Consider the following 27951-nt stretch of genomic DNA (forward strand, 5'->3'; position numbering starts at 1 on the left):
TCACTTTGTCCTTTTCTACTTTATTACTTCAAATTAACAACCACAATAAAGCTCAAAAAAGTCCAGTATTTACACAGGAAAAAAGTACAAAATTCCCCCCAAAGTTCTTCAGTAATTTTTTTTTCAATTTTTTTAAATTACAAAGTAATAAAAAGTTTTGTTCTTTAATTAAAAAAAAATGGGAAAAGGGGAAACAGAGGGAAATAAATTAGGAAATACACACATGGAGAAAACAAATAAAAATTAAAAAAAAAAAACCACCAACAACAAAAAAAAAAAACAAAACACCAAAACCAGAGGTTAAACTAAGGATGGGTAAAATTCAACACTTAGCCCCCCGACCCAAGGTCCCTCCTCGGAAGTCCGGCCTGGGGAGAAGGGAGAGCCTGCACGACAGAGGACGGCCAGGACCCGGGGTAGATGACGACCCAGACAGAGCCAGTGCGATCTGGGGCCTGGAAACAGTCTCTGCAGACTTGCCCTAGGACCAGGAATGGAAGATGGCGCTGCCACAGACTGGTGTCCGGGCATGAGTGGTGGCATGGACTCTGTGCCCTGAGGGATGTGGAGGTCATCGCCCGCCCCCATCTTCTTTTTAGGGGATGGGAACAGAAACTTTGCCAGGCAGGTGGAGCGGGGCACCTGCCACTCTGGGAAGTACAGGTCAAACACACACACACTCACACACACGCACATACACACAAGGCATTGTGGCCCACCACCTCGCCAGCCCCTCAAGGTCTCCACCTCAAGGTTTCCACGAAGAGGTAATGGAAGGGCCCAAAGGCTCACAGGTCCACTGGGAAAGCCCAACACAAGGGCCAGCTGCTGCTGTCATCACAGAGAGGCTGTGCGGGTCTCCTTGGATCCGAGGCTCGTGAGATCCGGTAGGACTTCTTTTCGGCTGGATGTGAGCGCCATGCTGGCACCTCTGAAGACTCTCTTCGACTGGGAGAGGCTCCCTCCGGGGCACAAAGTGGGCAGTAGTGGGAGCAGGTGTGGGGCCTTGGGCATCTGGCTCATGTGACCCAATGTCATTGGAGGAGCATTTGGCAGCTTGAAGGTTGGGAGCAGTGGGCAAGGCAGGGGGATGAGGTCCTCAGTGCTAAGGGCATCTCATCTTTTTTGCCATTGGCAAAATAAATCAAAGAAACAAAATCCATCGTCAGTTTTGTGCTGGGTTTTTTTCTTTTTGTTCATTTGAGTGGGTTTTTTTTGTCCTTTTCTTTCTTTCTTTCTTTCTTTTTTTTTTTAAAGAAAATACAGTGAAGACACTAGAGGGGTGGAATAAAGAAGAAAGATTAGGTAACCAGCTGCCTCAGTCTACCCATCCATCAGGCCCTCTTCAGCTCCTATCTTCTGGCCCCCAAGGCCATCCATCCCTCTTGGGGTCCACTGTCCCACAAAGGGAATAGACTCCATCCTCTGTCCTGCCTTGCCGTGGACAGGCCAGCCATCCATGAGTGGGCTTCAGTACAGTGAATCCTGCCCAGCGAGTCCCTGCCTGGTGAACTACTTACTGATACCCGCATATTCCCCAGGGAGCCTCCATGCATTTGAAACACCCTCAGCCCCTTCCCCAGCCAGGCCAATGAGGGTTCCCACCCAGACCTTCCTGGGTGCAGAGCTACCAACGCCCCTATACACTCTGGCTCCGTTCTAGAGGTTTTGAAGAACTAGCTTATATAACAGCCCAGAGGCACAGGTAGCTTATAGCCCTGATGAGGCCTGGTCTCCTCTAGAAGCTAGCTTTTCAGAATATTAAGGCAAGAGGATGGAGCGCAGGTCCAAGGGCAAACAGTTTCTCTGCAACATTACCCTGCACAGGGCTCAAACTGTACCCTCTTGAGGAGCCTTGGTTTTGAGGAGCATGGTACAACCTGCCACTTCCTCTATTCTACAGCCCACTCTGGCCTCTTCCCGGGGGCCTCAGCTGATACCAGGACTCACCTAAGCAAACACTGGTCCACGGTAGCTCTCCTCACTTCCCGAGGTGGTCAAATGGCACGCTTGTCTTCAGGAGGGGCAGAGAGACAGGTGTTAGCTTTAAGGCAAGTCCCTCCTCACTGTGAGTGCCACCCACCCTACCAGACCACTCAAACCAAGGCGAGGGGGGTGTCACCCCGGTGGTCTGGGGCTGATCCTGCCCTGTAGATAAGAGCACTACCTAGGGAGACAAAGCAACGGCTCCAGGTCACTCCCAAGTCAGCCGCTAAGGAAGGTTCACCCCAGGGCCTGGTCCACAGAGACAGGAAGGGGCATGTCCACCGTCTACCTCTGTCAGGCCCCTCTCTAACGTTCCTTGTATAAGCATGACCCTGAAGTGGGCCATCAGACAAGACCTCGGGGACCTTGCGATCATCTATCCCCTTCCCAACAGCAGGGGCTGGGTCTCAAGCATTGCCTTTTGTCAGGCTGAGCTATTTCTCTGAGCCTCAGTTTCTGAGTCTGCTCAGTGGAGGAGGGCTAATTAGACCTTAGGGGATTAAGTAAGGCCAAGTCCAAGCTTGGAGGTGATCAAAGGACAGAGCCAAGAAGAGGACAGACGGACACCCAGGCTCTCCAGGTCTGCCACGGCCCAGAGGGACTAGGAAAAGAGGTCAGCGCGGGGCAGCTAACCTGTGAGGCTGAAATCCGGGAGACCTCTTGCCGCCCAGTGAGGTCTGAGGACGAGACGTTGGCAGGGGCACCTCTGTGGAGCCTCAAGCTCACCTTCCTCTCCCGGTCTGCCCGTGAGATCGCTCTGGGAGAAGTATTGCCTGGAGGGAGGGCAGGGGGCCATCCTCAGTGGGGGTCACAGTAGGAACCCCTGGGGTCCCCTCCCCCGCCGGGTCTAGTCCTCAGCCTGAGGCTGCTACTGACCAGCTTGCTGGATGCGGGTGGCAGGGGTAGACGCCACAGGCTCGGCTGCGCTGCGGAGCCGGTTGGCGGCGGCCCCCGTGGGCGGGCCAGGGGGCAGGGCTCGCGTCGCTGACCCCCGCAACTGCCCCATCCTCTCCTCGCGCTCGTGTTCTCGCCGCTCCCGGTCCATGTCCTCGGGATTCCGGGCTGCACCCTGTACAGGGATGTGAGAGGAGATGTGAGCCAGTCCCGTGACGACAGAGTGCTCTGCAACCCAGAGCCCTTGCAGGACGAAGCAGAGGGAGAGAGGCGGGTGGGTATCTCAGAAACCGCCCTGGTCCAGCCTCCTCCGCATAGAGATCAATGCTCCCAGAGGGCTGAAGATGACCCTTGATCACAGCGCACAGACAAAGCCACCCAATGCCCAGAGGAGAGAGGCGGTGGGGCAAAGAAGCAGTGGGGGGCTCAGCCTACTCTGACGCTCGCAAGACGGCGAAGGGATCACCTTGATGCTCCCAAAACGGGCCCCTATGTACCAAGAGCACTTAGCCCCTTGAGATCCCAAACCAAGGAGGAAAAACATTTGAAGGCCCACTAGCTGATAGGCAGGGGCAGCCAAAGGGGAAAAGACAGGCCTGGAGTCACAGAGCTGTGAAGGCAGGGCCAGGAGCTCCCCCAGAGGGCTGCCCTTTTCTGGTTCCCAGACCTGGCCATGGCTCCTACCGTGGGATGATATCCAGGGGGGCCCAGGGACTCCACTGATGCCGCCTAGGAACTGAAGCCCAGGGCAGCCAGGGAAGAAGCTGGCCTTGAAGCCCCAAGGGGGAAAGAGGCCCTCAGGCAAGTCAGGACAAAGGAATAGAGAGAAGCATGATCTGGGAGCAGCGGCTAGCTGCATTACCTAGCGGATCCTGGGGCTGTCCGCAGGGAAGGGCAGGGGGCTGGCGCAAGGGGGGCCGCATCTGTGGAGGAGAGAGCTGAAGGCTGAGTTGGGGGTGGGGTGGGGTGGCTCATGGCCGTGGGGTGTGGGCTCCTACAATCCTGTCTATCCTGGACACTGGCTGAGAGGCCCTGGGAAACGGGAGGGTTGTCTTCAAGCATCCCTGGGGGGAGTGGCCAGGATCAGAATGATTCCTGAATCCCAGTGGGGAGCCAAGCCCAGCAGGCCCATGCCCTCTCTCCCACCCCTTCCTAGTGCCCTTCTGAGGCAGGCTCTGCGATCAGAAGGCAGCACAGATGTCTTTAGCCTTTGTCCTGGTCACACAATGAGAGCAGAACCGGGACTAACCTAGCTGGGCCACGGAGTCTCACTGTGGCCCTCAAAAGGACACTGTTCAGAGACCTGCCTTGGCAGGATACTCCACAGCCCCTCTACGGGAAGCCAAGACACAGACCCGGGCCCAACAGAGCTCCAGCTACACTTTTATTTTGCTTTGTTTTGTTGAGGTGGGATCTTGCTTTAGCCCAGGCTGACCTGGAATTCAGTACGTAGTCTCAGGCTGGCCTCAAACTCACGGAGATCTTCCTACCTCTGCCTCTTGAGTACTGGGAGTCAAGGCGTGCGCCACCACGCCTGGCTTCCACCTACACTCTTGCAGGCTGCCAAACTCAGCCAGAACACGGCCCAACCCAAGATAAAACAAGAGCTATGGCCAATAGTTCTTCGCTAGGCAGGGGCATATTGACTCTGCAGGTCAGGGATGATTTTCAGCCTCTTGTCAGGGACACCGAGGCTCAGTGAGACCCGGTAATTCACCGGGACGGGTGGAGGCCTGCCGTCGGTAGCCAGGTGAATGGCCGGCCCTGGCCCTCGGCAGGCTCAGGACACTGCCTGCTCCAAAAGGCTGGAGAAAGAGAGCTGTCCACATTTCCACCCGACCCATTCAACAAGAAATGCATACCAGGAAGTTTCTATGGCCTTTATTTGCCCATTAAGCAAACGCAAAGTTGTACATGAAACCCACTCCGAGTGCCCAGCCCCGCGACACGGAGTTCTGTCCTTGGCTGGGAGGAGCTTCCTCCTGGCCAGCTGTTCGGACCTCAGGACACAGCAGCTGTGCACGCTCAAAAGTGGCATCCCAGGTCCCAGATATCTGGGGACAAACCCGGGGAAACCACTTCAAGAAGGGCGAGATCCTTCCAGACCATCCACAGCTCGTGAAGCCCAGAATGGAGTCCCGCCTGTCAGAAGTTCTGGTGATGGCTTCTTGCTTGGCATGTTCCAGGAGGGCCTAGCCTTGGGGTGACACCCGTGGATGTCCCCACTGTGTGTCCTGCAGACACTCCTGCCACTGGAGGTGGCCAAATTCACCATGAGGGTGATGCTGGGGCCTCTGTCCAGCTTTGGACTACAGAGTGTGCCTCACAGAGAACCCCGGGGGGGAGGGTCCAAGCGCCAGCGATGGGGTGGGGTGGGGAGGGCACACCCAGCCTAACTCGAGCTCTTGCTGGCTTGTCAGTCCCACAAGGGCCATTGTGAAGGAGGCGTAAAGAACAGCTGTCCGCAGAACTTTCTGGATGACAAATGTTCACATTTGCCATGCTGGATGAGAGAACCACTTGTGGCTTCTGCTAACTTAAATTTGACAACTGGGACTAAGAAAGTACAATTTCAATTTTGACTAATTTTAGTTAATTAAGAGTTAGTCCCAGCCGGGTGTGGTGGCTCATGCCTTTAATCCCAGCACTCGGGAGACAGAGGTAGGAAGATTGCTGTGAGTTCAAGGCCACCCTGAGACTACATAGTGAATTCTAGGTCAGCCTGGGTGCGAGACTCTACCTCGAAAAACAAACAAACCCCCCCTTTTATTTTTGAAAAGTGAGTCCCCATGGCTAGTGGCTACTGAAGTCTAGAGAATACAAAAATCCATTCTTGGAGCTTCACTGAGCAGAAAGGCCCAGCCCATCCCATCCCAAAACCAGACTCCGGGAGAACCTTCTGTAGTAAGTACTGTATTCAAGGCCTGGAACTCCCTGTAGTGAGAAGAGCTGGCTTCCATGTCCAGGCCCCTGAACACGTTCCAAGCTAGATGGCAAACCACTGCCCATCTCCCCACTCCTATTCACAGAGAGGAGAGCCACACAGCCCTGCCCTCAAGGTCCCTGGCCTGTCAACATCTGCCTGACAGGTTGTCCTCTTAGAGAACAGCATGGGGTTGCTGACAGACCCAGGGAGCAGAGCAGCCCAAGGCCACTCTGTGAAAAGAGAGGCACACCAGGAAGTGGCGCAGGGAGCCTTTAATGAGTTCAGGTTCCATACAGAGGCCCCGGATGGAGCCTGGCCAGAGCTGGGTCTTGATCTCTGTGTCCATCAGGCCCTTTTTCGGCAGGGCCACAATCCCTTCCTCAGCCTTGACCTGGCCTCAGGCAGCTGGTTCATTCTTGAGAATCCCATGCAGGGCCTTTCCTGCCACACCCTCTCCACTGTAGAGGCATCTCTCAGAAACAGGGTGCCACCCCCACGATCCTAAAACATGCTTGCTTCCGCAGGCACGTCAGCTGAGGTCAGAACCGGGGCCCCGAAGTCCACACCACAGGCCAGTAGTTTGGCGGGGGCAGATGCTCAACCTCCTCCACCTCCTCCATGGGCCTATCTGGGGGTCCTTGGGTGCCCAGGGGCGCCGGGCACCTGGAAAGGACAAAGAGGGCACAGCTGAGGCTCGGACTTTCACATTCTCCGGCTAGGCGGCAAACCGTGGAAGGGCCAGGCCTGGGAGGATCCTTACCAGTACGTGGCTGGGCACGTGGGCCCGGCGCGGGGCCAGGGGCAGGGGCAGGGCTGTGCAATAGCTTCTTTGTCTCGGGGCTGAGCCTGGCTCGTGGAAGCCCCCTTTTCCAGAAGAGATGTGAAACAAGACAATTTTGCAGATTCCAGAGCTCAGGGCACAGTTGGCGAACGCATCTCCCAACCCCCTCCCCTAAGACCCTTAAAAGAGGGAAACAGAGTAACTGCCTAACAAGACCCAGGGTCCCATGACCAGGAAGAAAGAGGCCACTCTGAATGAGTCCAGGCTGTCCAGGGAGACCTCAGTGAGGGCGGCCACTTGGGACATACAGATCAAGAGAAACAGGAGGGTACACACAGCCATCAGGGCAGCAGGAGTGGCCGCCAGGACCATCCGTGCCCTGCCACTGACACCCAGGAGAGACTCAAGGCCAGACCAAATCCTCCCCAGCCTGGGGGGAGGTGGAGCCCCGCCCGGGCCCTGCCCACCACGGCAGAACAGACCGCTTGCCCTGACGCAACTGGCGACCCCAGCGACTTCGCTGGCGCTATCCAGCTCATACCTCCCATCGGATGGGAGCCCCGCGCCCCACCACGTCATTCTGGCCTTATGAGTTAGAGCCTGCCCTGCCCAGTCCCCTAAGCCCGCCCTGGTCTGCCGGTGACTCACGAATTTGAGCATGTTCCAGTCAAAGACGTAGTCGTAGGAGAAGCCCTGCCGGTGGAAGAGGTTGCGGAAGAGCTGGCGCAGGTAGGAGTAGTCAGGCTTGTCGTCGAACCGCAAGGAGCGGCAGAAGTTGAGGTATGTTGAGAACTCAGCTGGTGGGACAGTCACAGGGGGACAGGGGAGGCGCTGTGAGGCCACGCTCCCAGGGCCTCCAGCAGCCGCCATTGCCCTGGCCACCCAACCGTCCCCACAAACGTGGCCAGCCTAAGAGGAGGCAGAATCAAGAGCCACCAGAGCTCTTGACCAAGCACCCCAGGTCACGATTAACAGGTCAACAGCTGTCACTAACCCAAAGGCCATTTAAGAGCCTTATGGGGCGCGGGATCCCAACACGAGCCAATCCATACGAAGACGGCTCCGACTCCCTCCATCTGGGCCAGAGTCGAGCCCTTGTAAAGAGGCAGGAGGAGCCCAGGCCTCCCAGCCGCTCCGCGCAATGGCGAAGCCCATCATCGTTGACACTGCGGACCAAGGGCTGGGTGGCCTTCTCTGGGCAGGGGTAGCTTCCCCGCTGGCATACTCACAGGGGTAGCCTTTGCAGAGGACCTCGATGGGCGTCGACATCTTCTTCTCACTGATCCGCTCGTACTTCTGACGTTTGGTAGCGGCCTTGAGGCCCTGCCAGGGCAGGGAGCCCAGATTGAAGTACATGAGCACATAGCCCAGACTCTCCAGGTCATCCCGACGGCTTTGCTCTGCAGACAGCCAGCAGGGGTCAGGTTATATATACACTGGGGGCCCCCTCACCCTTCTCCAGGGCCCACTGGCTCCCTGCCATCCTATTACATCGGGTGCATTCTCCTCCTCCTCCTCCAGACAGCCCGAGGCAGAATTTTCTCATCTCCCATGTGGTCCCAGGTGCTATCTCACTCAAAATCTATGAGTGGGTACCCACCACCTCCTTGCCTGGCCTGCCCAGTGCAGAGGGCACACAGTGCCATGAGATGGGGATGAGGCCAAATCCAGCTTGGCATTAATTAGCTAAGCTACCAAGCCCTTAAGCAGGCATGTAAAACTGCTGGGGAAGCAGATGAGTAAAGCGTTAGCCGGACGTGGTGGCGCACGCCTTCAATCCCAGCACTCGGGAGACAGAAGTAAGAGGATCGCCATGAGTTCGAGGCCACCCTGAGACTACATAGTGAATCCAGGTCAGCCTGGGCTACAGTTTGACACTACCTCAAAATATCAAACAAAGAACTGAGCACTTGGCAAACAGGGCCCCTTCAAGGACAAAGTAGGGCATGCTGAGATGGGATACCACAAGCACTCTGTTTACAAAGAAGACAAGGAGCCAGTCTGGGTCAGGGACACATGGGGTTGGAACCTTCCCAGTGACTCTACTCTCATCAGAAAAATTCCAGGGGCCTCCAGCCCAGTTAGGGACATAAGCCTGTCTCTCAGCTGGCACCCACAGTGTGCTTGCTTCTGGCCCGGCTCACTCACCAATGCCCAAGTGGGTGTTGATGGAAGCATAGCGGGCAGTGCCAGTTAGGTTCTTGTTTTCCCGGTAGGGGATGTGCTGGTGGGTGCGGGCATCGCGGTACTTCTTGGCCAGGCCAAAGTCTATGATGTAGACCAGGTTGCCTTTCTTTCCCAGGCCCATGAGGAAGTTGTCGGGCTTCACGTCCCGGTGGATGAAGTTCTTGGAGTGGATATACTCGATGCGGCTGATCTAGGGTCAGGGGAAGGGACAGTGGGTCACTCGGCAAGAGCTCACTGGAGGCGCCATCACGGCACGCTCTAGGGCAGCCAGGGCTGGAGTCACTGAGAAGTTCGCAAAGCACGGTGAAAGACTGGCAGGGAGCAAGGAAGGCGGCCCCTGGCAGACACACACCATTTTCTTCCCTTCAAGAGATGTTCAGCAGGGTGTGATGGGGTGTGCTGTAATCCCAGCACTTGAAAGGCTGAGACAGAAGAACCACTATGAGATTGAGGCTAACCTGGGCTATAGAGACCTTGTCTTTAAAAAAAAAAGATTTGGGCTGGAGAGATGGCTTAGCGGTTAAGCGCTTGCCTGTGAAGCCTAAGGACCCCGGTTCGAGGCTCGGTTCCCCAGGTCCCACGTTAGCCAGATGCACAAGGGGGCGCACGCGTCTGGAGTTCATTTGCAGTGGCTGGAAGCCCTGGCTCGCCCATTCTCTCTCTTTCCCTCTATCTGTCTTTCTCTCTGTCACTCTCAAACAAATAAATAAAAAATGAACAAAAAATATTAAAAAAAAAAAAAAAAAGATTTCTCACTGATCCTGGAGCATGCCCTCAACCCCCCACCTTTTAAAACCAAAACTAGGGTTACATTAAGTGTGTGGCCATGCCCAGCTGTTTAATGTGGTCCTGAGGATCAACCTTGAGTGGTCTTTTAGGCATCCACAGGCCTGCATGCCTGGATAGGAAGTGCCTTAAACCACTGAACTATCTCTGCAGCCCAAAACTTAAAAAGACAAAAAACAAAACAAACAACAACAACAAAATAAAAAACACAATGGGCTAGAGAGATGGCTTAGCAGTTAAGCGCTTGCCTGTGAAGCCTAAGGACCCTGGTTAGCCAGATGCACAAGGGGGCGCACGCATCTGGAGTTCGTTTGCAATGGCTGGAGGGCCTGACGCGCCCATTCTCTCTCTCTCCCTCCCTCTTTATCTCTGTTGCTCTCAAATAAAAAAAAATAAATAAACAAAAATTACTAAATTAAAAAATAAATAAATAAAAATATTTTTTCAAAAACTTCAAATTAACACTGATGTATGTGACACGTGCTTGTCAGGTCATACCCACTCTGGGCCTTGGGTCTTAGCATGGATCCTAAGAGGTTTTGGAAGTTTCACTCTGAGAATCTGACTGCAAGCCTCGGCATATAATGCAAGGTGGTCACAGACTAAGACCTTCCAAGCATGGCTTCATATGCACACATGCATGTAGTATGCAAAGGTTTATATGTAGGTATGATTTCTGTGTTTTTCTGTTTTGTTTTTTTTTTTTGAGGCAGGTCCTTGCACAAGCCCAGGCTGACCTGGAATTCACTATGTAGACTCAGGCCTTGAACTCACATGAATCCTCCTACCTTTGTTCCCCAAGTTGTGGGATTAAGGGCGTGCACCACACCATGCCCAGCTTTTTTTTTTTTCCCCTTCCCTTTTGAGGTAGAGTTTCACTCTATCTAGCTCAGTCTGACCTGGAATTCACTATGTAGTCTCAGGTGGCCTCAAACTCATGGTGATCCTCCTACCTTGCCCTCCCAAGGGAGTAAAGGCATGTGCCACCACAACCTGGCTTTTTGTTTGTGTTTGTTTTTGCAGGTTGGGATCAAACTCATAACCAGGCAAGCACTTTACAACTGGACGAATCTCCAGCCTTGGTTTTGTCTTTGAGGCGGGGTCATGTTTATGTAGCCCAAACTGGCCTCAAGCTGTGGTATAATGCACCTGCTTCAGGCTCCTGAACTCTGAAACTACTAGTGTGAACTACCATGGTCAGCTCTTCTGGTTTTAGTTGTCTCTTTTTTTAAATGAATTTAAATTTTTTTTATTATTTATTTCAGAAGGATCGAGAGAGAGCAAGAGAAGATGGTGCACCAGGGCCTCAGTCACTGAAATCGAACTCCAGAGGCTTGCGCCACCTAGTGGGCTTGCGCAACCTTGTGTGCTTGCCTCACCTTTGTACGTCTGGCTTACATGGGATCTGAAGAGGAACATGGGTCATTAGCCTTTGCAGGCAAGCGCCTTAACCACTAAGCCATCTCTCCAGCCCTAGTTCCTCTTCCCCCCACCCCCCCAAGGTAGGGTTTCACTCTAGCCCAGGCTGACCTGGAATTTACTATATAGTCTCAGGGTGGCCTTGAACTCACAGCAATCCTCCTACCTCCGCCTCCCAAGTGCAGGGATTAAAGGCATGTGCCACCAATCCCAGCTAGTTTTTTCTATAATATTTTATTTATTCATTTATTTCTTTGAGATTTGATAGAGGGAGAGAGAAGAGAGAAATAGGCAGATAGACACAATAGCTGTGCCAGGGCCTCCAGTCACTGCAAATGAACTCCAGATGCATGCGCCACCTTGTGCATCTGGCTTACGTAGGTACTAGGGAATCGACCTGGGTCCTTGGGCTTCACAGGCAAGTGTCTTAACCACTAAGCCATCTCTCTAGCCCTCTTTGCCGTTTTCTGAGAAAGGTCTCAGTCTAGCCCAAGCTGGCCTTGAACTCACTGTAGTCTTTGTTTCAATCTTCCAAGAGATGGAATTACAGGTAATAATCACTCCCAGCTCTGGAGGTGGGTCAGCATTCACAACAACTTGCTTGCAAAGCCAGTTAACCCAGGTTTATCTTCCCAGCACTCAGGTAAAGATGGATCTAAAGTGATGGATAGGTCTGCAGTTTGTACGCAGCAACAAGAGACCCTGGAACACCCCCACATGTTTGTGCATGCAAATAAGAAAAATAAAATAGGAAACAAAATTAGGGTGGGGAGGGAATTATCATGGTTTATTGACTATAATTACAGAAGCTGTCAATAAAAAAAATTAAGCTGGGCGTGGTGGCGCAGACCTTTAATCCCTGCACTCGAGAGGCAGAGGTAGGAGGATCACCATGAGTTTGTGGCCACCTTGAAACTCCATAGTGAATTCCAGGTCAACCTGGGCTAGAGTGAGACCCTACCTCGAAAAACCAAAAAAAAAAAAGATGTTAAATTAAAGGTGGCGCACGCCTTTAATCCAGCACTCAGGAGGCAGAGGTAGGAGGGTTGCTGTGAGTTTGAGGTCATCCCGAGACTACGTAGTGCATTCCAGCCTGGGCTACAGCGAGACCTTACCTTGAAAAGCCTAAATAAATAAATCAATGAAGAAAAGAAAAGAAAGAAAGAAATAAACACCCAAGGATTCTGCAACAGGAGGCCAAAGTCCCCTAGTCCAGCAACAAGTGTGTCCTATGTCCCTGTCACTACCTCCTCCTCCAGCATGCTCTGGGGTTGGGACACAGGGCTGGAAAACACTGCCCATTGGCACAACAGGGAAGCAGAGTGTGAGAGGGCAGCTGGCCGGGGGGAAGGGGTGGGGGAGGTGAGGGGCTGACTCACCATCTGGTCGGCCAGCAGCAGCACGGTCTTGAGGCTGAACTTGCGGGAGCAAAAGTTGAAGAGGTCCTCGAGGCTAGGCCCCAGCAGCTCCATGACCATCACATTATAGTCGCCCTCGGCCCCACACCACTTGATGGATGGGATCCCCACTGGGTGCAGAGGAGAGAACGTGGGGCTCAGTCAAGGAATGACCACTCCCTACCCTCACTCGCAGCACGGCCCCTGCCCCTGCCAGAGGCCCCCATCTACTTACTGCCCACCCCTTCCTGCACCCCGCCCTGCGGCAGCTCACCTCCCCCCTGCATCATCTTGTAGAACTTGCTCTCGATGTGGAGCTGTGGGTGTTTCGTCTTCACACACTCGAGCTTGATTGCCACCTCTTCGCCAGAGGCGATGTTGGCACCTGCCGAGGGAGGGCAGATGAGACCAAGGATCAGAATCACCCTCAGGTGGCCAGGTAGTCTGTACCCAGCTTTCGAGACCCCTGTGGCCCAAGCCTGGGCACCAGCCCCTGAAGGGGTCACTTGGAGAGGCTGGAAGGATGGCAGCGGCTGGCTTCTGTGACACACCCTAGGCTGCTCAAGAGACCAAGAGTCGGGGGTACTGAGAGAGCCTGACACCTGCAGGGGGGCACAAACCCCCAAGGGAATGGAACTTAATCCTAGAGATGCATGATATCAGTGAGCTGGAGGGAAGAGGGAGGGGGTATGCTCAGCAACAAGCCCAATTAAAGGAGGTTCCAGGAATTAGTCCAATAAACACCCTCCTCACAGCAGCATCAATGCTGACCTCTTTAGAAGCAGCCCTCCACACTTCACCCAGTACCTCCATCTCTCATTTGATTCTCATCCCCATTACACAGAACACTGACAGCCAGACAGGGTTGCCTCACTGGTAAGTGGTAAACTGGAGAGTGAGGCCCAGCTCTGCTGGTTGGGGATCTACACTTTCTCCTCTCACCCTCCTGTCCCCGGACTTCTCACCTACGGTTGAAAGGGGCTTTGAGAATGTTAAGAGCCAAAGGAAGGGTAGGACTCCTTACAACGTGCTCCCTCCAGACACAAAATGGCCTGGATATCCATGACCTCACAGTGCCTGACACTACCTACACAAGACCATCATAAGAGGAGGAAAAGATCATGACATCAAAATGAGAGAGACTGATTGAGAGGGGGAAGGTATATGATGGAGAGTGGAGTTTCAAAGGGGGAAAAGTGGGGGGAGGGAGGGAATTACCATGGGATATTGTTTACAATCATGGAAGTTGTCAATAAAAAAAATAATAATAATAAAAGAAAGGGGGCTGGAGAGATGGCTTGGAGGTTAAGCGCTTGCCTGTGAAGCCTAAGGACCCTGGATTGAGGCTCAATTCCCCAGGACCCACGTTAGGACGCACAAGGGGGCGCATGCGTCTGGAGTTTGTTTGCAATGGCTAGAGGCCCTGGCGCACCTATTCTCTCTCTCTCAAATAAATAAATAAAAATAAACAAAAAAGGGGCGGGCTTTGACTAGCGCGCGGACAAACACACACACACACACACACACACACACACACGGGGTGGGGGAAATTCAATTTATTTTAAAATGTAGTTGATATTGTATATATGTAAGTACAATGATTGTGATGGGGAGGAAATATGATGGAGAATGGAATTTCAAAGGGGAAAGTGTGTGTGGAGGGAGGGAGGGAATTACCATGGGATTTTTTTATAATCATGGAAAATGCTAATAAAAATTAAAAAAAAAAAAAGTTGTCCACCTCTATTTGAACCAGGGTCTCTCACTGGGAGAGCTTAGCAATTAGGCTGGTCAGGGAGCTCCAAGTATCTGCCTGTCTCTGCCTCCCAGACACACACCATGGTTTTATTTATTTGTTTTGTTGTTTGTTTTCTGTTTTTTGTTTTTTTGAGGTAGGGTCTCACTCTCCCCCAGGCTGACCTGGAATTCACTATGTAGTCTCAGGCTGGCCTTGAACTCATGGCAATTCTCCTACCTCTGCCTCCTGAGTGCTTGGATTAAAGGTGTGTGCCACCATGCCCGGCCCTATTTATTTAATTTTATTTGTGTGGGGGGGGGCGGAGACAGAGGGAGAGAGAACTGGCATGTCAGGGCCTCAGCCACTGCAATCAAACTCCAGATACTTCCACCACCTAGTGGGCATGTGCAACCTTGCACTTGCCTCACCTTTGTGTGTCTGGCTTACATGGGATCTGGAGAGTGGAACACAAATCCTTTGGCTTCTCAGGCAAGCGCCTTAACCACTAAGCCATCTCTCCAGCCCACACCATGTTTTTTGTTTGTTTTATGTGGGTTCTGGGGATCAAACTCAGGTCTTTTCTTCTTGTGAAGAAAGTCATGGACTACAGAGCTATCTAACTTCCTAGCTCTACTTTTTTGTTGTTTTCGAGGGAGGGCCTCACTCTTGCCCAGGCTGACCTGGACCTCACACTGTAGAGCTCCAGCCTGGGCTGCTGGCCTCCAACTTGAAACCACACTTCTCCCTCTGCCTCCCCAGTGCTGGGACTGAGGTGTGTCCACCACTTTGGCTAATTCTTCATTTTGAGAGACAGAGAAAGAGAATGGGCATACCAGGGCCTTCAGCTGCTGCAAACCAACTCCAGATGTATGCACCACTTTGTGCATCTGCCTTTACATGTGTACTGGGGACTCCAGTTCTTAGGTTTTGCAGGTAAGCACCTAAACCACTGAGCCATCTCTCCATCTCCCCTCACCTCCTTTTGTAAAAATTTTATTTATTTAGAGCAACAGAGAGAAAGAGGGAGCAAATGGGGGCAACAGGGCCTCCAGCCACTGCAAACAAACTCCAGATGCATGTGCCACCTTATGCATCTGGCTTATGTGGGTCCTGAGGAATTGAGCCTCGAACCAGGATCCTTAGTCTTCACAGGCAAGCACTTAACCACTAAGCCCTCTCCAGCCCCTCACCTCCTTTGTTTTTGAGATTAGATTTTACTATGTAGCCTGGGCTAGAGCTTAGAATTTATAATCAATCTTCCTGTCTCAAGTTGCTAGAGTTTGGGATTACAGGCATATGCCACCACACTCAGCTTTGAACTGTCACTTAAGAATGTGTAATTTTAGGGCTGGAGAGATGGCTTAGCGGTTAAGCGCTTGCCTGTGAAGCCTAAGGACCCCGGTTCGAGGCTCGGTTTTCCAGGTCCCACGTTAGCCAGATGCACAAGGGGGCGCACGCGTCTGGAGTTCGTTTGCAGAGGCTGGAAGCCCTGGCGCGCCCATTCTCTCTCTCCCTCTATCTGTCTTTCTCTCTATGTCTGTCGCTCTCAAATAAATAAACAAAAAATTTAAAAGGAAAAAAAAAAAAAAAAAGAATGTGTAATTTTAAGTGACCGAGTGCTCAGTACTGCAATAACTCTATCACACCTTCCAAGGCTCAGGGTCCATTGAGGAAGAGGTGGCAGGCAAAAAGAATGTAAGAAAGAGCCAACGGAAGGGTAGGACTCCTTACAACATGCTCCTCCAGACACAAAATGGCCTGGATATCCATGACCTCACAGTATGTGACATTACCTACACAAGACCATCATAATAGGAGGAGAAGATTATGACATCAAAATAAAGGAGAGACTGATTGAGATTGGGAGGGGATATGATGGAGAATGGAGTTTCAAAGGGGAAAGTGGAGGGAGGGAATTACTATGCAATATTTTTTATAATCATGTAAATTGTTAATAAAAAAATAATTTGAAAAATAAAATAAAAGAATCCAATAAATCACATTTTTCTGTTTAAAAAATATGTAATTTTGCTGGGCGTGGTAGTACACACCTTTAATCCCAGCACTGGGGAGGCAAAGGTAGGAGAACTGCTATGACTTTGAGGCCACCCCAAGACTACACAGTAAATTCCAGGTCAGCCTGGACCAGAGTGAGACCCCACCTCAAAAATAAAACAAATAAATAAATAAATAAATAAAAAGAATGTCTAATTTTGCCAAGCATGGAAGTGTATACCTTTAATCCCAGAACTAGGGAGGCAGAAGCAGGAGGACCTCATGAGTTCAAGGCCACCCTGAGACTATACAGGAAATTCGAGGTGAGCTAGAATGAGACCCTACCTTGAAAGATTTAAAAAAAAAAAAAGTCTAATTTTATGTTGTGTGAATTTTACCTCAAATTTTTTTGTTTGTTTTTCGAGGTAGGGTCTCACTCTCACCCAGGCTGACCTGGAACTTACTATGTGGTCTCAGAATGGCCTTAAACTCATGCCAATCTTCCTACCTCTGCCTCCCCAGTGCTGGGATTAAAAGTGTGCGCTACCACACCCAGCTTCACCTCAATTTTTTTTTTAAAGGGAGAGGGAGAGCAAGTGACAGGTGAAGCGGGGGGGGGGGGGTCTCTTTATCTCAACTTCAGCCAGAAACATTACAGGCATAGTTAAGGGATATAAACATAATAAAAATTCTTAGTTGTAGCCAGGCATGGTGGTAGAGTCTTTAATCCCAGCACTCAGGAGGCAGAAGTAGGAGGATCACAGAGAGTATGAGGGTACCCTAAAACTACATAGCAAATTCCAGATTAGCCTAGGAGCAATTCAGTGAGACCCTGCCTCAGACAAGGTGGAGGTAAGAACTCACCCAGAACCTGTCCTCTGGCCTCCACACACATACACACATGTGCCCACAGTCACACATATGAACACACACACACTTTTTTTTTTTTTTTCCAAGACAGGGTCTCACCCTAGCCCTGTCTGACTTGGAATTCACTTGTGTAGTCTCAGGCTGGCCTTGAACTCATACCAATCCTCCTACCTCTGTCTCCTGAGTCCTGGGATTAAAGGTGTATGCCATAATACCTAGTGGAATTTTTTCTTAAAGAAAGATTTCCTCCCCTTGGAAACCAAAATCCCTTAGAAGTGACAAAAACAACAGAAATCAGGCTGCAGGAAAAGTTTACAATTCTTATAACAGGCAAAGAGTAGACAGATGATGATGATGATGATCTCCCACAAATGGGCAGGAAGAGATTCAACAGGAAACAGGATGAAGGATGCAAGCAGGCCTGTTCCAGAGAGAGACCACTGATGGGAAAGGCACCCTGGAAAAGCGTGCACAAACACAAAAAAGGGTCCCTGAAGACTGCGCACGCGCTGTGCCAAGAGGCCTGGCCCAGGCTGTGGCTGTAGATTGTTTGCAACAGCAAAAACTTGGAAATGACCCAAATGCCCATCTTTCAGGACTGGTTAAATAAAGAATGGCCCATCCATAAAACGGAACACAATGGTGAGAGAGTGAGGAAGCAAGTGGAACATCTCCAAGACACAGGAAGTGAACAGCAAAGCACAGAACATGGATTCTGTGTTCGCCTTTCAGTTAACAAAAAAAAAAAAAAAAAGGATCCGCTGGGTTGTGTCCACATAAAGAAACACTGTAACAAGTGAGAAATGACTTGGGGTTGTCACTGGATACGTTGTTGCCTTTTCCTCATCTTCTTTGAGACTTAACATACATACTACACTGATACACTCACTGGTCCTCTACAACTGGGTGGTTTTAATCTGTTCAAGAGGTTGTGTAACTATCACACAATCCATTTTAGAATTCCCATCCTCTGCCAACACTCATACACACCCTTTAGGAGTCACATCTTAATTTCACCCAAGCCCCCAGACTCTGGCAACCCCTCTCCACTTTGTCTATGGATTGGCCTGTGCAGGCATTTCATTAAGTCTTCTGTGATCTGCCTCTTTCAATGAACCAACACGTTTTACTGTTCCGATTGTTAAGTTTTGTGCATGCACTTTTGAGTCACAAAAGAAAACTACATTAGATGACTAAATCTGGCAAGCAATTAAGAGACTGGTTTGTAAACTGTAAAATTACATTCGACACATCAGGTTGCTGGGGCGCCATGAGGCTATGGTACATGAGGGGAGCTGGGATGCCCTGAAATCTACTTGTGTGACCCATCATACCATGGGCACCAGATGCAGGATACAGTGGGTAAAATGTTGGTTCCTAGCTAGGTATAGTGGTGCACACTTGTAATCTAAGCACTAGGAAGGTTGAGGCCAGTTTGGGCTCATATTAAAAAGAAAAAAAAAAAAAGAGCTGGAGGGATGGCTTAGCGCGTAAGGTGTTTGCCTGCAAAGCCAAAGGACCCAGGTTCGATTCCCCAGGACCCACGTTATCCAGATGCACAAGGGAGTGCACACATCTGGAGTTGGTTTGCAGTGGTTGGAGGCCCTGGGGTGCCCATTCTCCCTACCCCCCACTCTCCTTTCTCTGTTAAATAAATAAAATAAAATAGATGCTGAATCTGCCACCTCCTGGCCAAGAACCTCAGATAAATCACCTTACCCCTCCGTGCCCGGGCACCTCACCTGAAGACAGCTAGCAGAATCCCAGCATAGACAAGCAAGACCCTGGTGCACAGTCACATCGGACAGTGAGGGCCGGCAAGGGACCCGCTGTGGCCAGAGCTCAAGTCTGTGCTGGAGTGAGGTAGTGGTGAGGTGGTGGCAGCTGCCCACAGGAAAGCAAAGTGGCAGAGTGTGGCATGCTAGGACAAAGCAGCATCTCGGGGCCACAACACAGAGGCCATTGCATGTGCAAAGGCTCAAGGGGAGCGGGTACAGCTAGCTCTGAGGGGTTTGTTGCCACAGGAACGGGGGCAGCTGAAGAAGGAAGTGGCAGAGGGGGGCAGGGAGGGATGAGATCTGAGGGATTCTAGTGGACAGCTAAGATCCTGACCTCCCAGCTGAGGGTCTTGGCCAGGTACGAGTGTGTGGTGGCAAGGTTCTTGGTCTCAGCTTGGCGTGGTGGCACACGCCTTTATGCCAGCACTGGAATGAGTTTGAGGCCAGCATGAGACTACATAGTGAATTACAGGTCAGCCTGGGCTACAGTGAGACCCTACCTCAAAAAAAAAAAAAAAAAAAGTCAGTCTTAGGCCAGGCGTGGTGGCGTACACCTTTAATTCCAGCACTCGGGAGGCAGAGGTAGGAGGATCACAATGAGCTCAAGGCCACCCTGAGACTATACAGTGAATTCCAGGTCAGCCTGGATTAGAGCAAGACCGTACCTCAAAAAACAACAACAACAAAAAGAAATAAAATACAAGTCAGTCTTGGCAGTTCTGACATTTAGGGTTAGACAGTTCCTTGTTTTGGGATGGGGGTGTTATCCTGTGCATTGCAAGGCAGCATCCCTGACCTATTCCCTGGATACCAGTGGTACCCCTTCCTCCAGTTCTAATAACCAGACAAAATTCACCAACCCCCGGCCATTGGAGATTTACTGTTGTATTAGAAAGGGCCGGATGGGGGGCTGGAGAGATGGCTTAGTGGTTAAGCGCTTGCCTGTGAAGCCTAAGGACCCCAGTTTGAGGCTCGATTCCCCGGGACCCATGTTAGCCAGATGCGCAAGGGGGCGCACGCGTCTGGAGCTTGTTTGCAGTGGCTGGAGGCCCTGGTGTGCCCACTCTCTCTTTCTCTCTCTCTGCCTCTTTCTCTCTGTCACTCTCAAATAAATAAATAAAAACAAAAACAAAAAAATTTAAAAAAAGGAAAGAAAGGGCTGGAGGGGAGCCCAAGAGGAGGCCACTGCAGGGTGACCCTGCCCAAGCACAGTACAGAAGCAGTGACACGGGACCTTCAGCACTGGTGAGTCAGCGAATGAATGCGGTAGTAAGGTAGACTGGCCCTTCAGCCCCTTGAACTCAGACACCATCCTGCCAGGGCTACTGTTTGCATCTTCATTTAGACACAGGAAAAAAAAAAAAAAAAAAACCCAAGTCACCAAAGATCTAAGGACCATGCCACCTAACTGCTCAGGCCAGAGACCTAAGCTATCAGGCCAAGTCTTAACCCCCCCTCCCCCGACACACACAGAACAGAACACTGGACCCCACCATGGCCGCATCCTCCCCACTGGGCCCTTGGTGGCCCGATTCCCATCAGGAGGCAACCAGTCTTTTTTCTGACCTCCCTTAATCCTGCCAACTACTGAGCTGAGGTTCAGAGAGGCTAAGTGACTGGCCTGAACCAGACAGAACTGGTTGGCACAGAACCAGGATTTGAAATGAAGCTTCCATGGCCCCTACTTTTTGCTTCATTCTAGTTCCCTAGTATCTCATTCATTCCTCCAGCCTGCAGATGGCTCCGGGCAGCTGGGCGGTCCTGGAGCTCTGCTCACCTTCTATGGAGAGGCCACTAGGCCAGGAATGTTCGCCTGACAGAAAAGCTGGATAGGCAAAAGCAGGAGAACTGGCCCCAATTCCGACAGAGAACATGGCCCATGTGCTAGACACAGCAGCAAAATGAGGGGACTGGTGAGTCCCCCAAACAAACGCAGATACAGGGAAGAATGGGATGGTGGCCAGCCCCAGAGGAGCTAGGACCTTGGGAAGCTGTAGGTGGGGTTACCAGTTCCTTCCAGCAGACACCCAGATGGACACAATCAAGGATGAGAGGGTCTGGGGTTGAAGTGAAACCTACACGGGCATGAATGGCAGCACTGACCCCGGCAAAGGGACGGTGTGTTCTCTGTCACCTCTCGTGCCCATAGCCACCTGCTCCCTGTCCCTCGTGGAGTGGAGGACCAGAGATTTTTAGAAGTCTAGAGAGTTTCCCAGGGTGGAAAGGCAGTTAATGGCCCTAGGCCTGGCCACCTCTGGACCTTGTACAGACAACCTGAAGTCCCAACAACTTGGGCCCCACTCACCCTAAGTGCTGGTGATACTGGGGTGTGTGTGTTTGGGGGGGGATGACACAGGACTGTGGGTGGCTTGAAGCAGAGCCAAAGGCCTCACAGCCTATCCAGAAAAGTAGGGCTTGGAAGCCTCTGACTGGCCCCACCTGTAGAGGCCATCTGGAGCCAGGCCCTGGCTGGGTACCACGATGAGAACGTGGCCAGCACTCCAAACAAAGAGCCAGCAAAGCCAGCTGGAGAGGCCTGACCACCACCCCTGTCCTCACACAGGCCAGACGGGGCCTAGGGTGGCATGCATGGGAGGTACACCACGACAGCCCCAAAACCCGCGCCCCCCTTTCTTCCTCTCAGCCCGAGGACCAGGCAGAGAGACCGGGATTTTGTCGTTGTTGTTTTGTTTATTCGAGGTAGAGTCTCACTCTAGCCTAGGATGACCTGGAATTCACTCTGTAGTCTCAGGGTGGCCTCAAACTCACGGCGATCCTCCTACCTCTGCCTTCAGAGTGCTAGAACCAAAGCGTGTGTCACCACACCCAGCTCTTTCATTTATTTATTTATTTGAGAGAGAGAGGAGGAGAAAGAGGCAGACAGAATGGGTGCACCAGGGCTTCCACACACTGTAAAGGAACTCCAGCCTTATGCGCCACCTTGTGCCATCTGGCTTATGTGGGGAATTGAACCTGGGTCCTTAGGCTTCACAGGCAAGTGCCTTAACTGCTAAGCCATTTCTCTAGTCCAAAGGGCCAAGATCTTTTGCAAGCAGCAGCTCTCAACAGAGCCTGGAGGTAACCCCAGCATAAAGTGCCACTGCAGGGCCAGCCCAGAACAGTTAGGTGTTTCAGACACCAGGATTTCATTACTTCTCAACGACTCCATCTCACAGACGGAGATGTCAAGGCAGGCAGACGTGCAGGGCACAGAGCTAGGAGAAGGAAAATGGCCTGCAGCTCACTTGTACAAGAGCACATCTGGACCTGGTCATTAGCATGAACAAGATGACTCCATTAATAAACAGGAAGTTCTGCACTCAGGGAGGCCAACCACACTAACCAGGGACACTGACTTTTCTGAGCTTCAGGTTCCTCCTTCATGAAAAGGTCAAAGGTATCATCTGGGGCACGTTGTCTGTTTGTACCAAGAACTGTCCCTGCCCCCTTCAGTCCTGAGTTCAAGAGCCTCCACAGAAGGGTTCCTGCCACACAACAGGATGGCCCCCTCCCCCATGTACAGATAAGGACAATGAAAAAGCGACTGACTCCAGGTCACATGGCAAATGAGGAAAAGACTGAGAAACTGAATATAGCCTAATCCCCAGAACGAACAGTCTTCCATTGTGCCACAGTGAGGCCTTTGAAGACAGTCCTTGGGCTGGAGAGATACATGGTTTAGCGGTTAAGGCACTTGCCTGCAAAGCCAAAGGACCCCGGTTCAAATTCTCCAGGACCCATGTAAGCCAGACGCACAAGGTAGAACATGCATCTGGAGTTTGTTTACAGTGGCTGGAAGCCCTGATGCACCCAATCTCTTTCTCTTAAATAAATAATTAAGAATAGAGTACTTTTTTAAGAAATTAAAAAAAAAAAGATACAGCCATTATTCCTTGACAACCCTTCATTGGAAACCAACCAGGAGCATGCTATACATGCTGGACACTGGGAATTTGAGGGGGGGGAGGCAGAACAATCTCACATTTCCTCCTGGGATGGGCTTGCAGACAAAACATCTTGATCTTATTTTACATCATTTTTTGAGCTGAGATCTGCCTATGTTGTCCTGGCTTGGCCTTGAACTCCCGAACTCAAGCAATCCTCCTGCCTCAGTCTCCAGAGCAGTTGGGTTTGTGATCATGCACCACCACTCCCTTTACAGCCGCCCTTTAGAGGTTGTTTATAGCAGCAATGACTACTTCCTAGCAGTAGAATTCTTGTCATTGTTTTGGGTTGGTTCTGTGTGTGGGTGACTCAAAACATCAGGCAGGGGCAGGGCATGGTGGCACACACCTTTAGGGTTAGGGTTAGGAGGCAGAGGTAGAGATTGTCATGAGTTGGAGGCCACCCTGAGACTACATAGTAAATTCCAGGTCAGCCTGGGCCAGAGTGAGACCCTACCTCAAAAAAAAAAAAAAAAAAAAAAATCAGGCAGGGCCACCACAAACTCTGCGGTCGGGGACACTGAGGTCACAGGACAACCACATGAAGTGAAGTGAGAAACCAGGCATCTCTGCCTTCTGCCCTTTCACCCAGTGAAGCTGTGATATAAAGACCCCCTGGGCTAATTTTCTGGAGTCAACTTGGGTGGTTACCTTGGCCATGTGGCCTTCAATACCATCAGCAGCTAATGATGGGGAGGAGTGGTTTCCCTGAAGGAAACTGTTTAAAATCTCTGAAGATAAGAGCTACAAAATCACGTAATCTCCTGCTGAGAGGGGTAGAATTCATATTCCAAGTGACAAGGATCCGTTATGACTAATGAACTCAGCACATCAACTTGTCCACATTCTGCCCAGGCCAGACCAAGGATAACCCTGGCTGGTGAGGACTCTTCTCTTGCTCCAACAACTTCAAGATTCCCAAACTCCATATGCAATCAACCACTCTCCCCTCCAGGCCAACAACCAACGGCAAAGGAAGGGGCCGTGACCCATGCCAGGGCTCGGAGGGCAAGGAAAGTAGCACCGAGGGCAAGAACTTTACTTCTCCATGGCCAGAGAGGTAGAGAGCTCAGTAAACTGCTTAAAATGACAATGGAAGTCAGGTGTGGTGGGGGCCTCCTTTAATCCCAGCACTTGGGAGTCAGAAGTAAGAGGATTGCCCACCACCCTGAGACTACACAGTGAATTCCAAGTCAGCCTGGGCTAGGGCGAGACCCTACCTCAAAACCCCTTCCCCACACTACCCCCCCTCCAAAAAAAAAAAAAGACAATGGCAGAACAACCTCAAATTTTCCAACAGGAAGCCAACTGGGAGATCCGTGAGGGAAGAAACCCCTCCTGAGGCCCATTTCTAGAGCTGGAGAGGACACATCACTGGGAGGAGGCTTTTACTCCCTAGGGGACTCGCTGGACTAGTGGAAGCCCAGAATCTTTCTCCCAAGAGACAAGAGACGAGAGATGCTCAGCCGGAGTTTTCCCATGTCCAGCTGGACACCCAGGTCAGTTGCAGCTGGAAACCAGCTAAAAATACCTCCTCTGCCCAGCGCAGAAACAGCCACAGCCAAGTCCACAGAGCCCCGCCTGCCCAGCTGTTCAAGAAGCTTCCAAGCCACCTGAAGCTTCCTCCCTAGTTTGAGATGACCCTCTCCAGGAAAGACATGCCACAAGACTCAAGCAAACTTCTACCTCCAGATCCTGACATCCTGGCCTCTTCTCTCCTCCTCACTCGCCCCACCCCCACCCCACTAGGACTGCAGCTGGAGGCCAAATACTCACCCAGGTAGATGTCTCCAAAGGACCCGCTGCCGATCTTGCGGCCCAGGCGGTACTTATTCCCCACACGCAGCTCCATGATTCAGCCTTGCTGCAGGAGAGGCAGAAACACTGGGATCAGAGAGGACAGCTTAGTTCGCCTTCAGGAACTGGTCCCCACCCAAGACCAGCATTCCCCCTCCCACTGTCCGGGAAGCCATCTGGCCTCACAATGCTTGAGGGCAGCCAGGTGTCAGGTAGCTCCGTTCCCCCCCCACACACACCTATACACCTGGGGAACAGCTGAGGCAGGTTTAGAACAGCTTTCAGCCTAGTCTGGAAAGGAGAGAGGGGAGACAGTCAAGACATTCGGGGAGCCTCCTCCCCAAGGGGAGGCTGGTCCCAACGGGCCGAGGCCCTGACAGGAACACCAAGGACACATGTGTCTTGGGCTCAGCAATGAATCTCCACCAACCTCAATGAGCTAAAGACCAAAAGTCTTGTGCGGTGCCCTGTTTCCATGAACTTTGGAGGTACTTATATATCCCAAAGGGGGCCATGACTCCCAGAAATGGGATGGAAAGCAGAGATAGGATGGGCAGGAGCTGACCATACTGAGCACTACCATGGCAACCATCACCAAGTTCCAACCTCCAGGGGTGGGCAGGTAAACTAGAGGGAAGGGTCCTCAAAGAGCTCCTCAGCCTCTTAAGATCTCTGAAATGACAGGGTCCCCCACTACCACCGCCATCCTTAGGCTTCTAGGTGCCCCATGGGAGAGGGTCTGATTCCCACTCAGACGAGGCACCTTCCAATGGTCTCCCCAGCTCAGCTCTACTCAGTCCCAGGCCATCTCTTTGGGTAGACCCAGGGCTGGCTTCCTTCTCCTGAGGGAGCCCGGATACGGTCTGGCTTTTAAGTCCCCAGTGTCCGTGAGGCAAGAGGAACTCTGATTTGAGCAGTTTTCCTCCTTCTCCTCCTCCTCACTAACCCACTCCACGTGCTTCAAACCCATTGGTGACAGGGCCTACGTCACTCTGGCATGGGACCCTTCTATGCTGGCCTTGCTAGGGGTCTGGGCACCTGCCCTTTAGATCAGCAAACAAGGAGACTCACGGCTAGGGGCTGTTGTGGATGCTGGGGGATAGGACTGAAAAGCAGCTGGCAGGAAGGAAGGGTACCCAAGACCTGGCATGTTTACAAGAAAGCCAGTGTCTGTGACCAAGAGAGGGCTACTTTGGCAGGTGGGAATCCAAGCCCAGAGTGGCCTGGCCGCCATCCCCATCGTCCAACATCAAGGCAGTGGCAGAGTCTCCCCCAGAACCAGACAGGGGTCCTGCTGGCCCACCCAGTGGCCCCCTACCCTCCCATCCAGGACTTATTTCCTGCCAGGTCTGGGCGGGGGGGGGAGTGTGGCAGCTGTGCTGGCTCTGAGGGCCTGCCCCTTCCCCATGCCAAGGCTAACCCCAGCTGCCAGACAGCCTGGAAAGAGATCCACTCACTGATGGACAGGCTGCAGCTCCCTACGAGGCCAGAGCCAACCGCTCTGGGCCAGAAGAGACACCTCGGCCCAACACCAACTCTCAGGGACCCTCCACAAGCAGCAAGCCACAGGGAAAGTGGCCTTCACCCGGCGCCAGCCAAACTCTGGACTCTCCATCAAAGGCCTCTGCCCACATGGCTGGCCGGGCCGCCGGAAGCAACACCACACCATTTGCTGAAAGCAATCTCCCCCCTTCCCGCGGGGGGGGGGGGCTCCTAACACACCTCATCCACACGCGCGGTCCACCTTCCCAAGAGCACCCGCCAAGCCAAGGGAAGACAGTGGAGCCGGCTTACACCGAGTTCCCTGTGGGGGAGGGGAGTGTGTACGCACAACACCCCCCCCACACCCCATTTTTTTTTTCCACCAGCGCCAACTCGGAGACCACACAGAGCAGCGGGGAAAGCCGCAGGTTAGGAAAGAAACAAATACACCGCATCCTATATTACATAAATACCCACGCCGGGTTATATAAATACCCATGCCCTCTGTCTGGGTGTCTTACATAAATACACTGCACATAACCCCCCCCCATCTCTCGCCCCAGCCCCTTTCCATTCATGGACTGTCTGCGCAGAAAGGGAGAGAGGGCTGTAAGCTCCCCCCACCCCCCAGCACTGCAGAACCACACATCTGCCAGGGTCTCCCCACCCCTAGGCGCCCCCCCCCCCCAGCCTTAGGGAAAGCATAGCCGGTCCCAGCCTTCTTTCCACCCACCCACCTCCACCTCCCAAAGAAAGACTTCAGAGATTGGGAGTAGCTTTCCAGTCCTGGCCAGCTTCTCCCCGGAGGGAGGGGTGGGGGAGGGGGGGAAATGAAGAAAGTTAAAAAACAAAAAAGGTTGAACGTGTAAAATCAGGAGTTTCAGCTGATTAGAAAAACTAGACAAACTGTCAACCAGCCTGGCACATGGGCAGGTGTTTCTTTCTTTTTCTTTTTTTTTTTTTTTTTGCTGGCGAGCCCCCTCCCCCCTTTCTCAGGATTAAGGACCTCTGCCAATGAACCATTGAAATGAAAACTGAAGGGGCATCCAAACATGAGTATTCACTGGGAGCTGCTTAAGACACTCAACGGCGCCCCTTTCTCTCCCCAATCCTCCCTGGGGGAGGTTAGGAAAAGAAGAAAATCTGTAGAAAACTTAGGACAAAGTTGGGGAGGGGGCTGGGCTCCCCGAGTTGGGCCCGGAGTTGAGAGCCAGCCCTCCCGGGCCAGGCTCCCGGGCGCCCCGGCGGCCTTCCACCGAGACCTGCAAAACGCAGGCGAGCGCCCAGCGCCCAGCAGAGTCCCGGGGATAAATACGCCCTCCCCCGCTCGCCCTCTCCCCCACTCCACAAAGGAAAACAAAGCCGGTGGCCTGGGTGACCAGGCACCCCACTACCTCGAGACCCCAGAACATCCCCAGCCGGGCTGAGCCCCAGTCTAGGGGGCCCCGGGGCCACGCGAGGAGGGCCCGCTGTTGCCGGTCGGTCGGGCGAAGCCTCCATCCATCCGCCCAGGGTCTGGCCGGGAAGCCCGAATCCACAGAACCGTGCGCCCAGCGGCGGGGGGGGGGGCACCCCAAAACCGGTCCCTGTCCTCCCCCACCCCCGGCGTCCCCAGATGCCAGCCCGGCGGTCGTCTCTGGGGACGGCGGACCGGCCCGGGGGTCGAGGAGGAGGAGGAGGGGGTCTTCCCCGGGCCCGGCGACACAATCGGGTGCCCGGGTCCCGGTCCCCAGCCGCGTCTTTGTCCTCGCGGGCCGCGCCCGGCCTCGCCCCCCACCCCGCGCCCCGGCTCGCGCAAACACAAAGCGGCCGAGCGACGGAGACCCGTCCGCCCGCCCGCCCTCCCTCCCTCTCCCCCCACCCCCGGGCTGGCGCCCTCCCGCGAGCCCCCGGCCCCCCGATACTTACCCCGCCGGGAAGGCGCCGGTGCCGGGCCGCTGCTCGGGGGGACTGCCGCGGGCGAGGGCGGCC

At 52.7% G+C, this 27951-nt stretch overlaps 1 protein-coding gene across 2 annotated transcripts; it reads right to left on the reverse strand.

Moving 5' to 3' along the window:
• On the reverse strand, positions 1 to 27951 carry LOC101597245 (casein kinase I). 2 transcript variants are annotated; one of them, XM_045152544.1, is made up of 11 exons: positions 27889 to 27951; positions 24478 to 24565; positions 12651 to 12761; positions 12359 to 12507; positions 8736 to 8964; positions 7817 to 7987; positions 7236 to 7384; positions 2863 to 3055; positions 2620 to 2759; positions 1951 to 2014; positions 1 to 1274 (listed from the first exon to the last, which is right to left on the reverse strand). In XM_045152544.1, the coding sequence occupies exons 2-10, from the start codon at positions 24551 to 24553 to the stop codon at positions 1982 to 1984; spliced, it is 1251 nt and encodes a 416-aa protein (XP_045008479.1). In that variant the 5' UTR covers positions 24554 to 24565; positions 27889 to 27951; the 3' UTR covers positions 1 to 1274; positions 1951 to 1981. The 2 variants fall into 2 exon arrangements, with proteins under 2 accessions (XP_045008479.1, XP_045008480.1); XM_045152545.1 differs by lacking the exons at positions 1 to 1274; positions 1951 to 2014; positions 2620 to 2759; positions 2863 to 3055 and adding exons at positions 4747 to 6469; positions 6567 to 6670.

Source organism: Jaculus jaculus, chromosome 6 (genome assembly GCF_020740685.1).
Source record: "Jaculus jaculus isolate mJacJac1 chromosome 6, mJacJac1.mat.Y.cur, whole genome shotgun sequence".
NCBI lineage: Eukaryota > Metazoa > Chordata > Mammalia > Rodentia > Dipodidae > Jaculus > Jaculus jaculus.

Excerpts from the sequence above, each read along its gene's own strand:
- LOC101597245 (XM_045152544.1), bottom strand. The coding sequence starts at position 24,553 with ATGGAGCTGCGTGTGGGGAATAAGTACCGCCTGGGCCGCAAGATCGGC. Across the intron at positions 12,762-24,477 it reads CTTTGGAGACATCTACCTGG|GTGCCAACATCGCCTCTGGC; the intron begins GTGAGTATTTGG and ends CTCCCTCGGCAG. Across the intron at positions 2,015-2,619 it reads CCCGGATTTCAGCCTCACAG|ACAAGCGTGCCATTTGACCA; the intron begins GTTAGCTGCCCC and ends CCCCTCCTGAAG.